We start from the raw sequence: 14,438 nt of genomic DNA on the forward strand, positions 1-14,438 counted from the left end.
CTTACATACGTAAGTGGTAGCTGGAAGCTGGTAGCTGCGGTGGCATTAATACTAATGCCACCGCAGCTACCAGCTTTATTTAAAAACAAAGTGGTCAATCCGATTTCGGTGGAAAATGGGCCAATATAGAGTTTAACATAAATTCAAAACAGTCTCTTTATTAATTTTAATAAATGGTTATTTATATTTATTTATTTTATAAATATAATTTAACCAAACTTAACCTACACTCGCTAACCTTGACTAACTAACAGGAGAGTTTTGATTATTTAAAAAATAAATAAATGCAATAATTACTGAATTTATTAAATAAATACTCAAAAAATTACAGTGTTAATTAGTCAAGGTTAGCGAGCGAATCAAGCGTAGGTTAAGTTTGGTTAAAATAAATAAATATAAATAACTATTTATTATAATTAATAAAGAGACTGTTCATTTTCCACCGAAATCCGATTGACTACTTTGTTTTTAAATAAAGCTGTAGCTGAGGTGGCATTAATACGTAAGTACCCATCTGCATATTAGTATGTTGTATTATCATATTATATGTATTATTTTGTGACCAAGGATGATTAATTTTTTGAGGATGGTGGTATTATGATGTGCTGGTTTTCTAAAAATTCCAGTAATATTCTTTTCCTTATTTTTACATATAAAAAATGTATTGATTTATATTTATAAATTTTTACAGTAATTCTTTTTAATTTATCATTTCATAATATTCTTAGTGATAAAGTCCGTTTTTCATACTCATCCACTAACTCTTTTCCTGACGTCCCTTTTTCCACAATTTATAAGTTATTATTAACAGAACAACTATTTTTTGAATTACAGGTACATTGTAACATAATTACATGTTATAACTGTTAAATACAATTACAGCAAAATGAGAATGGGTCAACAGAATTCAGTATTTATAGTAACGGACAAAAATAATATAATCCTGAAAGTAATATCAAATACACATACTAATACTTTTTCATGTGGGAAAGCTTTTGTTTTTGTATTTTCATGGCTCTGGTAAGCCATGAAAATCACAATTCTATAATCATTTTACTTGACTTCTCTGAAATACATTTTTAATTATGATAAAACAGAATTTTCACCAAAAATTTTTTTTTTAAATAATTTGATCCCAATATTTTTTCCTTCCTTGCAGTTACAATTTTGAGATAATTCTTTTTTATTACTATAGACGATTTTTAAGAAAAGTTTATATACCTAATTTTTATTTTTATTTCTTCTAATTCTACTTATAAATCCACATACAACAATGAGTTCATACTTACTCCAAGTTTTTCACCGTCTTGAAATTCAGGTGGAAGGTATGACAGATCTGGACGTGAACCAATCAAGATAGCAATCAGTGATACTTTATGAACAATTTCCTGACCATCAGGAGATGTTAACTGTATCTTCCGTTCATTAAAGCTTGAGATACCAACAACTTTATGTTCTGGGTATGCTGTGTAATCAGGATATCCACCACTTCTATCAGTCATCATCTGATGAACCTTCATAAAAAAAAAACTTTCAAAATTTATATTACAAATAAAATATATATAATATATCTGTATGAAATAAATGGAATTTATTCATAGATTTTTATAGGGTTATCACAGTTCTATTATTTGGGCTTCACTACATGAATATAATATCTCTAATTACTATCTATTTTATTATCTATCAAAAGTCCAAAATGAAACTACTGTTATCATCATACAATATTAAAAACAAAAGGTTCAGAGAGAGAAATTCACAGTTATGTTCATCAGTATCACAAATTAGTATTAATTACACTGATAAACATAATTTTTGTTTCCTAACATGCAATATATGATTTTAATCTGTTTTTTTTGATGCTGAAAACAAATATGAACTCAGAATCTTTCTATCACCCGCCATTCTTGAAAAAGTTTTAAATTTTAATTAAAGGATTTTTTTCATTTTTCAACATATAGTTAACATTTTAAGCTCCTATATTGTATTTTGTTGGCTCATTTTTTATTGTTTAACTTTGTTAACAGAATTTGTAATCTATAAATAAGCAATACTAAACAAAGTGTACTTACGTATTAACGCCACCGCAGCTACAACGTTATTTAAAAACAAAGTAGTCAATCGGATTTCGGTGGAAAATGAAAAAATGAACAGTCTCTTTATTAATTATAATAAATGGTTATTTATATTTATTTATTTTAACTAAACTTAACCTAAGCTCGCTAACCTTGACTAATTAATAAATTCAGTAATTATTGCAATTATTTATTATTTAAATAATCAAAACACTCCTGTTAATTAGTCAAGGTTAGCGAGCGAAGCGAGCGTAGGTTAAGTTTGGTTAAATTATATTTATAAAATAAATAAATATAAATAACCATTTATTAAAATTAATAAAGACTGTTTTGAATCTATGTTAAACTCTATATTGGCCCATTTTCCCCGAAATCCGATTGACTACTTTGTTTTTAAATAAAGCTGTAGCTGCAGTGGCGTTAATACGTACCAAACAAAGCATTAAATCATATCATAGACACATATTATGACATCATATCTAATACTGAAGAGTTAGCCTTCATGGACAAGATTAATCATGTCTGTGCAGATCAAAACATGTAGCTGAAAACACAACTGTGTTGTTTGCATTAAGCACTGGATTTAGGATGAATTAATTTCGTTCAGTCTTATTCCTGTCTTAAGTTTGTTAACAGTGCAGTGTCATAATGCCTCGAAATTGTTAAATGATGAGGATGCCTTTTGTTATGTATGTGATGTGAGTTTACCGTAAAATCAAATAAAAAAACATTACACCTTTAATTAAAAAAGCATATAATTTATACTTTCAGTGTAAAATCAGTAATCAGAATAAGACATGGGCTCCTCATACAGTATACACTAATTGTTCTGTATATTTAAGAAGATGGCTGAAAGGTACGCAGAAAGCTATGCCATTTGGTGTACCTATGGTTAGGTGTGAACCAAAGGATCATGTAACCAATTGTTACTTTTGTTTAACTAGTGTGTCTAGAATTTCTAAAAATATCTAAAAATACTGTAAAATATCCTTCATTGCCATCTGCAATCAGATCTGTACCTCACAGTGAAATTATTCCAGTTCCTGAGCCATCTGTGAATGTATGTTTCGAAAGCAGCGATGAAGAATAAGGCAGTACTGAAGAAGACAACAATGATTTTGATTTTGAATTATCTTCCAATAAGCCACATCTTATACCACAAGGTGACTTGGTTAGAGATTTAAATTCATCAAAAAATCAAGCTGAACTGTTAGGATCAAGACTGCAAGGTTGGAATTTACTTTAAAAAATACAAAAATGTTGGGCTTTCGAAGCTGACAAAATGAACTTTCTCAGTACTTTATTGATGACAAAATTTGATTTATTGCACAAATACTGATGAGCTTATGTTGCACTTAGGACAAGTTTATAAACCTGAGGACTGGCGCCTTTTCATAGATTCGTTCAATTATAGTTTAAAAGTGGTTCTACTACACAACGGTAACAAATATCCTTTGATACCAATCGCTTATGATATTAATTTGAAAAAGACATACGATGTGATGAAAGACTTTCTTGAAAAAATAAATTATAAAAAACATAGCTGGAACATATATGGTGATTTGAAAGTTATAACTATTTTGTTAGGCATGCAGTAAGACTATACTAAGTACATGTGTTTTCTTTGTGAATGGGATAGCCAAGCTAGGAATAAACATTATGTTACCAAAGAGTGGAAGAAACGAGACAACTTAACTTCAAATGGGAAAAATATTATTCTTGAGCCCTTAGTTGAACCCAAAAAAAAAATATTTTTTTTTTTGGGTTCATTCAGCTCACACTTTGAGAAGCATTAAACATTTTTTTGTTGTCTATCAGTTATTGATTGACAAAAAAAATACACAGACTATATATATATATATATATATATATATATATATATATATATATATATATATATATATATATAATGTTATGTTTTCAGGCACTTCATTTAAGACTTCCAAGATTGAGTAATGTATTTTAATGTATGCTTTGAAAAATTTTCAGAACTACTTTACAGCAATAATAAATAATCGGTAGGTGTTACTCATACTTATTTCATACACACTCCTGAAATAAGACAAATAAAAACTTTAAACCAGGCAACCCAGAAGGAAGACAATCAGCTGTGGCAGTTTTAGTCATTAAATTACTCCTTTATTTGAAGCTCAAAAGGGCTTTTATTGGAAGTAATCTGTAACACCTTCATTCATGATTACTCATGTTATAAGTCCACTTTGCTTCATTTTCTAGTCAAGATGTCACTAATGTAAGTTGATTCAGCAAACATTTCCATTGTTTGTTTTTTAAATCTTTATATTCATACTTCACTGACATCATTAAAGCAATTTTAACTAGCCACTACATGGAAGAACATACCCAATCCAAAAAATGCACAGCTGTTTTAACACGTGGCAAACTATGGTACATAAAAGAAAGATAAAGAGAGTCCTGCTTTTCAAGCCACATATCTCATCAGTGAGTCATTTCAAAAAGTGGAATCATGGTTCAATTTAAAACTTATTTTTTCCTTAATTAATTAAAATGGGCAATACCTATAATAACATCAGACCACTTTACAGCCATTAATAATTAAAAAAGCACCCAATTTTTAAAACACAAGTTGACTTTGAGATTAAGGAGCAAGTAATCTACATTGGACAAATGTTCCTTCAGAGCATATTTTCACATGTTTCTTGATGTTATCAAAAGTTTTATTCCTGTTGTACAAGGAGTTCAGGAGTATGAAAAGTTAAAAACCTGTCAAACATTTCCTGAAGCTTAGAGCAAAATTGTTCGAACTGTTATTCTTGAGTTTGAAGTAAAGAAAAGCTGGACACAATGTTAGTGGCTTTTACGTAAAGTGGTTGTAGAGTAGTAAAAAGACTTTCCCACTATTCACACCTAACACAGAAAGTCAAAGAAAGTTACAGACTTTCTTTTATTTTTAGAGTGGTAGAATATGTCAGCTGGTTGATGAAGATCACTGAAGTACAATTTGCACTAATAGCAATCATCATTTTGGTTACACTGTGATAAAAGATCAAAATAATAATTATTGTTATTATCATTATTAATAATACTGTAGATAATGAACTTGAAATTCACAGGACAATTTCAAAATGTCTCTGTAAAATAACCTACTAGTGTTATAAATAAAATAAATATTTTCTAATTATCTTATTAATGCAGAATTAATTTTGAAACACTTCATTAATACAAAGTATTTATTCTACAGTCTCTGTAATGTTAGTAATATACTGGTAATGGACAAATAAAATAATTTTAGTCATGTATTAGAATTCAACAGCAGTAAAAAATATAAATTAATAAAAAAACATACAACAATTTTGTACAATTATGAGAACAAAATTCCATCATCAAGGATTATTATTTAGACAATCTTCTTTCACTTATTCATGTCAAAGATACACTTTTAAACAAACTAACATTTTCTCACCTTTTCTTTATATTCTTATAAATATAAGGATAACTGTTTGGACCATATTACTGTGTCCCTTAGCAAAAATACAAATCTAAGAATATAGTTTTGAAAGAAAATATGTTCACTGTAAATCACAACTTGCAAGTTCCAATAACAAATTAAAATAACCAAATAAATTTCATAGAATATAATTAATGTACTTGGAACATAGAGCTGTGAGATGTGTGGTTTTATAATTTAGTCAAGTTCTAATTAAAAAATTTGTAAAATTAATGTTATATGTTTATTTTCATTTAAAAACATATACAGGCAAAGAATATCACTCTTTAACAAAAAAAAAATATTAGAATTAAACTAAATTAACCTGAAATATATATCATTACTGAAATGAAATTAATGCTATTGTAGTAGCAAATTGACCAGTAATGTGTGTGTTTAATAACATAGCCTGTTTGATAGTGCACCAAGCTCCATATGTCATCCCTTCCGTTTCACACCAATGAAGTTGATTGTTATTTTAATGGTTGAGGCACACAAATCGACTTTTTTTAAGAGATTAGGTTGTGATTCTTGGATTTTATACATTTTTATTTTTATTTTCTCACTGTTTTCAAAACTTGTTTTTCTTCAACACTTCTTTGTAAAAACACGTTACCGTATTTATTCGAGTACCCCCCTGCCACCGAATAAGCCCCACACCACGATTTTCCAGACCAAAAATCCGAAAATCTAAAAAAAAATCGAGTATATATCGGTATTTTAAAGTGCAACAGATATGATAAAAAATACGTAAATACGAAAATATTCAGAAAGTAAAGCATTTAATTACAATATTCATATTACATTAATAAATAATTACCGTAAGTACTACTTTAGTTCAGAATCAGTAGGGCAGTAAAACAAAGAGAAAGATCAGCATGATCTTTCAGCATGAAAAGGAACATTTCTATACACTTTTTAATATGGGATTTTATTTTTAATTAATCACTGTCACTGTCAATGTTTGTAGAAGAGTTACCAGTAGTCTCCACGTCACTCTGCCAAAGGTCTTCACTACCATAAAGTTCACTGGATATTCCATATTTTTTAAAAACTTTTCCTTACTAATTCCGTCGAAATACCTTCCCAAGCATCTTTTATCCAAACACAAATTTGGTTAAAATCTGGGCGTTTGATTCTTCCTGTAGGCGTGAGAAAGAAATTTTCATCAGCCATCCGTTTACTGTACAGTTGTTTTAATGCAGATTTGAACGGTTTATTAATGCAGACATCTATTGGTTGCAATAGAGATGTCAATCTGCTGGAATTATTACTTGGTCTGTCATACCCTCTTTTAAAATGTCTTTCACTTTATCAGTCATATGCCCCCGATAACTATTTCTTACTAGCATACCGGTATTTTTTTTTATTAAGTAAATCTCCATTCACTTTTGCCATACATACCTGATCCAATCTAAAATTAAGGTTTTGTCCATGCAACCTGATTCCTGTGGTCTGATAATTCCATTTACCTGTATGGTAGGAAGAGTTTTTCTTTTAAAAACAATGTACGGAGGTAATTTTGATCCATCAGAAGTAATGCAAAGCATAACATTACTCCTTTGTTTTTCATTGCCACCAGTGTGAATCGTAACACTTTTTTCACCTTTTTTGTTTACGGTTTTGTCAAATGGCATTTCAAAATATATGGGGTTTTGATCAGCGTTTCCTATTTGAGAAGGCAAATAGCCTTTATCTTTTCTAAGATTTATTTTGTATTTGTGAAATTGTAATATATTTTGTTCATAAGCATCTGGAAGTCGTTGAGAAATGGTCGTCTTTCGTCTTATTGACAAATCATTTCGTGCAAAAAATTGTGTAATCCATCCACAGCTTGCTTTAAAATCAACTTTATTCAATGCGATTTCACGAGCATATGATTGACACATTTCTGTCGTGACAGCATAACTGCATTTCCTTTTTCCCATAACAAAGTCACACATTTTTTTTTCTATGTCTGTGTATTTTGGTTTTAAGCCATGAAAAGCCCTTTTATTATCAGTGCCTTTCACCAGAAGTTGTTTCTTCTTACACCAGTCTCGAATGCAGCTTTCATCTACGTCAAATTTTCTTCTTGCCGCCCGATTTCCAATTTTTTCAGCCTCTTCTATAACGCGCAGTTTTTCATTTACTGTAAAAAATCATAGACGCTATCCTTTTGTACTCATTTTAATAGTATAATTAAAATAAATCACTGTATTAAACTTTACAAGATAAACTAACCAGATAAAATGCACATAACCGTCCACATATACAAACAGTACAATGACTATGGCGAATAGACAAGACGAAGATAGGTAACTGATATTGTAACTGTAATGTCATTAAAACCGGTTGCAGCTTATACAGAATGAATCAGTTTTATAAAAATACCATAACTTCGTTCCTATCGATAATATGAACAGGATGTTAATAATTAAGGATGTATTCTGTATAAGTCGCATCCAGTATTGATAAACAAAAGCCTAATATAACTATATTTATGTGATTGAATTAAGGTACTTCTAAGAAAACATTTACTTTACATAAATTATCCTGGGTAAAAGCTATGTTTCAAGTAAGCCCCGCATCCTTATACTTGAATAAATACGGTATTTATTTTCAGGTTTAATTAAAACTATAAAAAAATAAAATGTATACAATAAATTTTTTGTAAATTATTTATTAGAAAAGGCATATCACAAAATTTCTAAAAAAAAAATGTCTAATATAAAAATTATTACATCTGCAAAAATGTAATTATAAGTAAAAGAAAATATTTGTTTTAAGTTTCATTTCTGTACTAATAAATAAAGTCATTAAATATTTTCATACTGAAGTTAATTGGTAAAATAAAATTTTTTTTGGAATTATTGTTAATTAAATTTTTTTGTTATTGTTAATTAAGTCTATGTTTCAGTTTTAGACAGCATGAGAATACAGTTGCAGTATGAGGCATACAGAGGGAAGTAACAGTCCCCTTTGTCTACCTGTGTCACATACCAACAAAAAAAAACACATACACACACACACACACACACAAAAAAAAAGCTTACTCTGCTACTGCATTCTTTAGAGCTTTATTCTCGCTTTGGGCGAACGGTATAACTTTTGGAATATTTAAATAATATTCTAGAATATGCAAGGTTTCTCATTTTATTTGTGAAATATATACATATTAATCTATTGAATACAAACACATAAAGACATCTGCACATATGCATGCACATGAAGCCTTGTTTATACTGAATTATTACTACTATTAGAAATTGAAATGCTATGATCTGCAAACAAAACAAAAAAAAAAATTATTCCTATCTCATCACAAATACATTATTTCATAAATGAAATTTTTTCAGTTATGGCTGAAGAAGAAAGCAGTGCTTTGAATTCCTCTACTACAGACTACAAAAAGACTGGACTTTCATGTCTTAAACCTCCAGCAAAAAGGAGATTATTTCAATAAAAAAAAAATCCAACATAATTTGAAAAAACAATGAAGAGCCTTGGGATTCAGTAAAAAGTTCAGTGATTTGGATCTGAATTTTGAATTTTTAGAGCTAGAAACTGATAGCTGAAAAAAAAGGTAATGAAGAATTTTAAAGAGTTATCTTAAATTGTTTAATTTATCTCACAATTAGAACAATATGTAATAAAATAGCAATATGTAATAATATGTAACAATATATAATAAAGAATGGGAGAAGAGAATAATGTTAAATAAGGAGCTATCAAATATGGTACAACAATGTCATTTTGCAAATTACTTTACGTTATCTCAGGCAAGAAAATGCCTTCTCGCTACTAAAAACACATAGAAAAAAATAAGTGACATGGGGTAATTTCGTTTTATAATGGTGACAATGAAAGTGTTAATTGATTTCTTTGAGTAAAAACCATCTGTATCCTAATAAACTGTTTTAAGGCATAAGAAGAAAGAGCTAACAATGAAAAATGAATAAAAACATACCTTGTGATATTCTGGGTACATATTTTCAGGAAGCATTCTATCTGGGGTAATACCAGGTCTCCTAAAAATATGGACCACAGGTAAAGATCTAAAACGTGCTGATAAAACAGCATCCGCAGCACTTAAACCAGCACCAATAATTACTACAGGATCAACTGAACGTACACCTGAAAAAAAAAACAATTTTTTTTTAATACCTTATCACATTATTGATGTCTATATCCCAATACAAATCAACATTTAAAGAGAATTATTTCTAAAGAATTCTGGGTACTTATTATTAGGAAAAAATCTATCTATAAGCATACTTTTTATAAAATCAATTATCATAAACTACATACAAAAAAATTACTTTTTCACTTTCTTTCTACAACAGCTAATAAATATTAATTTATTCAAAAACCTGACATCGGATTCAGGTTGTTATTAGTCCTACTATGGACAGGTCAGCCTGAGAAATGTCAAGACAAACTGTCACACTGTTTGGGTTTACAGCATATTGTGAGGTGACATTCTTATACTTAAATAAAAATGAATTAAGGGATTCACTTAATGTTGAGAGGTAATGCATAGAAAGTCTTGAATTCTAGTTCATATATTTGTAAATACAAGTGAAAAGAGAGTCTAATTTATTTTAACAAACAGGGAAAAAAAAGTTAAAAAAGCAATCAGTCAAATAACTATCATTTTTACCATAATTATATTCGAAGAATTAGTTTTAGTTATTTAAATCGTTTGACAGCTAAATGGACAAAAATAAAATAAACAGCAATAAACTAAAGATAACGTTAACCGATATCAAAATAAAAAAGAAAAACTAACCTTCATGTATATCTGGATTCTCCTTTGCCAGAACATCAATAGCATGTTCAAAACTGACAAGGTCATGGAAAACCCAATCTGGATAATTTCTTTCTCCTGGTACAGACAACCGGTTTGGTAAATCAGTAGATCCTGTAGCTAGTACTATTTTCTGACAAATATATGAGAATGATTCACCTGTGCTTAAATCAAATCCTTCAACATTCCACTGCACACTTCTTAATTCGTCTGCTACTCCTTCCAGCGACTGTTGAAAAAATAATTAATTTTTATACATATAATAATAAAAGTGAATCAAAAGATTATTTTTAATTTAGTTATACGTAATTTATTTTAGTAATAATTAATTTCATATTAGTTACTATATATATATATATATATATATAAACAATTTCAACAAAATATCTTCATGATTTGTGACATAAAGATATTTTAGATTAATTTAAGTGACATCAGAAAATCATACAAACACATTTTATATACAACTTGTGTACTTAAAGTTTTTTATTAACTAGTTTCTACTCAACATCCACCTAATTAAACAAACTATTACTTCTAAACTGTAATCTTACATGCTGAATTAAAAAAAAAATGTTATTTATTATTATTATTAATTTTTATTAAAATTACCCAGTTACCATTCAGTCATTGTATATACTTGTATAAGGCATGTTTTCAAAAATATTTTGAACACGGTAAATAGATTTACAGATGTCTGTTATGATGATGCAAATTATAAACAAACTGCAGTAAAAATGTTGACTGATCTTGTCGAATTTTATGAGATTGGGGCCTGTAGGCAGCCATTCCCTTTGTTTCTGTAATGAATACACACATTTTGTGTAATATGTAAGTTATACCCCTGGATCGGCAGGCTAAGATGTGTTGTTAATTAGAATCCAACAGAATAGTGGCTAGTTGTCAGTATTGAGGAGATGATAACAATAAATTACAAATCTGGTCCAAAATAAAGGAAGTACAACTCAAAATTATCTGATGAGCTGTAACACCGCTTATGAGAAATATACCCCAGGCATCTTTTTACTGTCTCCTGGCTTACTGAACTGTAGTGTCTCAGTACAAAAAAAATTGGAATTACAAGTGTGGCACAACACTACTGCATAACAGTTGTGAATGTATTCACTCTACATTTAAACAATTGTCATTACACCCTGGTAGTTTTCATAATATTATGGACCATTAAAAGATAAAGTGGCAACTCTACTTCTCAAAATTTTTCATCATCTGCTTAGCATTTGCTAATCCCAGCTAGCTTTTAATTCTAATATGGACTATTGTTATCTAATAAACTGTAACTGTAAATTACAGTTACAATTTGTATTATAATTTACAACACAAATTAGTGATAGTAGTGATCAACTGTAAATATCCGTGGTTTTCCTGCATTTTAAAAAGGGCCAAAATTTTCAATGAGTGAAGTATGCTCAATATCCATTTCAAAAGAACTGTCCTTCATTATTTGATAAGAGTTATTAAAGTAATTTATTAATACAAGTTATCTGAGAACTTTATAAGCTGGCAGTAATTATCAAATAATTAAGCTGTTAATGTGCCCAATGCAATAAATATATCTGCATTTTTATCATTTTCATAAGAATAACTGATAAATATTTTTTCAATATTACACAGATTTTCTTAATTTTATTTCATTTTTAAAATTCTTGTAGCAATTATTTATTTATTTCATAATAATAATGTCAATGTAACTATTAAAATTAACATTGCATTGTATATTTGTAATAGCTATTTACTTTTTATTATTAATTTAGCTTTTTATTATTTTTAGTTTCCTTCAAATTTTCTTTCTCATATAATTTGTTTTTAAATATGAAATTTATTTCTACATGTTACCAATTTCTAAAAAATATATTTACAAAATAGAACAAGTATTTCTATAAAAAAAATACACATATATCAATAAATGTAAAAACAAATACATTGGTCAACAAAATGAATTAGCAATTTTTTACTTAGCACTGAAAGATTATGTTAATAATTTATATATTATTAAATGATTTTAATAGTAAAATCAATTAATAATATACTAAATTTAACTGATTATTAAAATTTATCTTCTAAGAAATCTGCTACTTTTTACGCATTAAAAAATAAATAAACAACCTCACAAGAGTGATCTTTAAACATATTTACATTTGGAGAAAGAGCAATGCAAAACAAAGCAATTTTATTTTTACAGACCAGAGTGAAATAAAAACAGTCATTACAAAGAGTAAGTTTTGTTACCAATGACCTAATTGGCGCAAAGCCAAAACAACACTTTTTGAATATTATTCAAATGCACAAATGATAATTCAACAAATGTTAATTTTTATTAGATTCATTCTTTAAAATTATTATGGAAGATTTAGATTTGAATCCTAGTCAGGTTTGGAATTTTACATATGCTAAAAAATTAATTTTTCATAGGGTAAGTTCAATTGCATGATGTTGGTCTGGAAATAAATAAATAAATAAAAATCGGCATGATGATGTTGATCTGAAAATACATAAATAAAAACCGGAATGATTAACATTAACAGTGCATAAAAAATGAAAACACTTTTGCTCTTTTAAGTTATTTTTATATAAAACAACACTGGAGCTAAGTTTAAAAAAAAATATCAAATCACCTTTCCATCTAACTGATGAACAGCAGTAACAACAACCCCAGATCTAAAATGACGACTTATATTATTTATACGCAAATAATCACTGTAATAAGCAGCTACTTCTGCCACTGAAACACGCCGTGCATTTGGATTTGCTACTCCTCTAAATTTTGATTCCCATTCAAACCATGTGAGACCAGGTAATTCCATCCAAGTATTAAGGCTAATTGTTAATACGTTTGAATCCATTGTCTGTAAATCCAAAAGGAAGTGGAATTAAAACTAAGCAGGTCATAATTACAGTAACCAACTTATTATTTTAATCACTAAAATTATACTATTAAAATGAATTTAAGCAAAAACTTCATTAATGTAAAATGTTAAAAAAGCATAAAATATTATCCAACTACTTTTAAACATTCACAACAACTTACTTACACACATTAAAAACTCTTTTAAAAGCAGTTTTAAATTATAAAAAATGCATTTTTTTAACAACAAACAGTCAAATAAACTGTAAATAAAATGTACATAGTTTAGAAACACCAACAAAACATGTCCAAAATCAGTGAGGAGGCTCAGGTTCAGATGTAATAAAAGCCCAGTTAACTTTAATCAAATTTGAATTTTTAAGTTATTATGTTTGGTCATGAGTATTTTGTCCACTCAATAACTGGATGAATTAATCACTCACCTAAGGGGCAACTTCTTTCAGATGAACAGTTTATTTATTCAATTCTATTATCTTTTTGGTAACATATTTTTATATAGCAGAAAACAAACACTTATAAAACAAAACTCTCCATAGATCAATGATAGATTACTTCTACAAATAGAAATCAAGTTTCATTATTTGAACTGACCTGCCAAGCACCACCAGGAAGTCCTTTGCCCAAGACAACATGATCAATTCTTTGATCTGGTTCATATCTCCAATCAATTAATGATGGCAAGTCAATTCCTTGATCTGCACAAGGATGACATAATGCATCCATTAATAGTGAGACTGGATTGTTTGCTCTACCTTCCAAGCCCTAAAAAAAAATAGAACAAAATTATAATTTATAAACATAATTAAGTTTCATTTGAGGATATTATTCAACGTTTAAATACAATATATGTAGACATACATCACTATGAGTGCTGCCTAACAGTGTTCCAAAGAAAAGGAAATACAGGTTGTCAGATGACCTGTTAAAAATTTCTTATAATTTAGCTGGACGCATTTTTCAGATTTTTGATGCACTACCTTTGTGATCCATTTAAAAACCAGTAAGAAGAATATCAAAAAGGTCACTCATATAAGCCAAGTTTTAATTTTAAGAATCCAATGTATAAAAGTTCAGCGTATATTAATACCAAAAAAATCTGTATTCCAGTATTGTTAATATATACTAATTAATTAAAAAGTTAATTTGCTAATATTTATTTTATAATTATCAACTTCGTTTTTCACGCACTAAGTTATTTTAATTTTTTATTATTAGTAATATAAT

At 28.4% G+C, this 14,438-nt stretch overlaps 1 protein-coding gene across 7 annotated transcripts in view; it reads right to left on the reverse strand.

The window, feature by feature from the left end:
- The window catches only part of LOC142326505 (oxidative stress-induced growth inhibitor 1-like), an 85,476-nt gene that overhangs the window by 3,744 nt on the left and 67,294 nt on the right, over positions 1-14,438 (reverse strand). For all 7 annotated transcript variants that reach the window (XM_075369086.1, XM_075369112.1, XM_075369118.1 and 4 more), the window contains 5 exons: positions 13,806-13,976; positions 12,964-13,194; positions 10,313-10,559; positions 9,491-9,657; positions 1,290-1,514 (listed from right to left, as the gene is read on the reverse strand). In XM_075369086.1, coding sequence (XP_075225201.1) covers positions 1,290-1,514; positions 9,491-9,657; positions 10,313-10,559; positions 12,964-13,194; positions 13,806-13,976 — 1,041 coding nt within the window. The remainder of the gene's footprint in view (positions 1-1,289; positions 1,515-9,490; positions 9,658-10,312; positions 10,560-12,963; positions 13,195-13,805; positions 13,977-14,438) is intronic.

This window comes from Lycorma delicatula, chromosome 1 (assembly GCF_047948215.1).
Source record: "Lycorma delicatula isolate Av1 chromosome 1, ASM4794821v1, whole genome shotgun sequence".
NCBI lineage: Eukaryota > Metazoa > Arthropoda > Insecta > Hemiptera > Fulgoridae > Lycorma > Lycorma delicatula.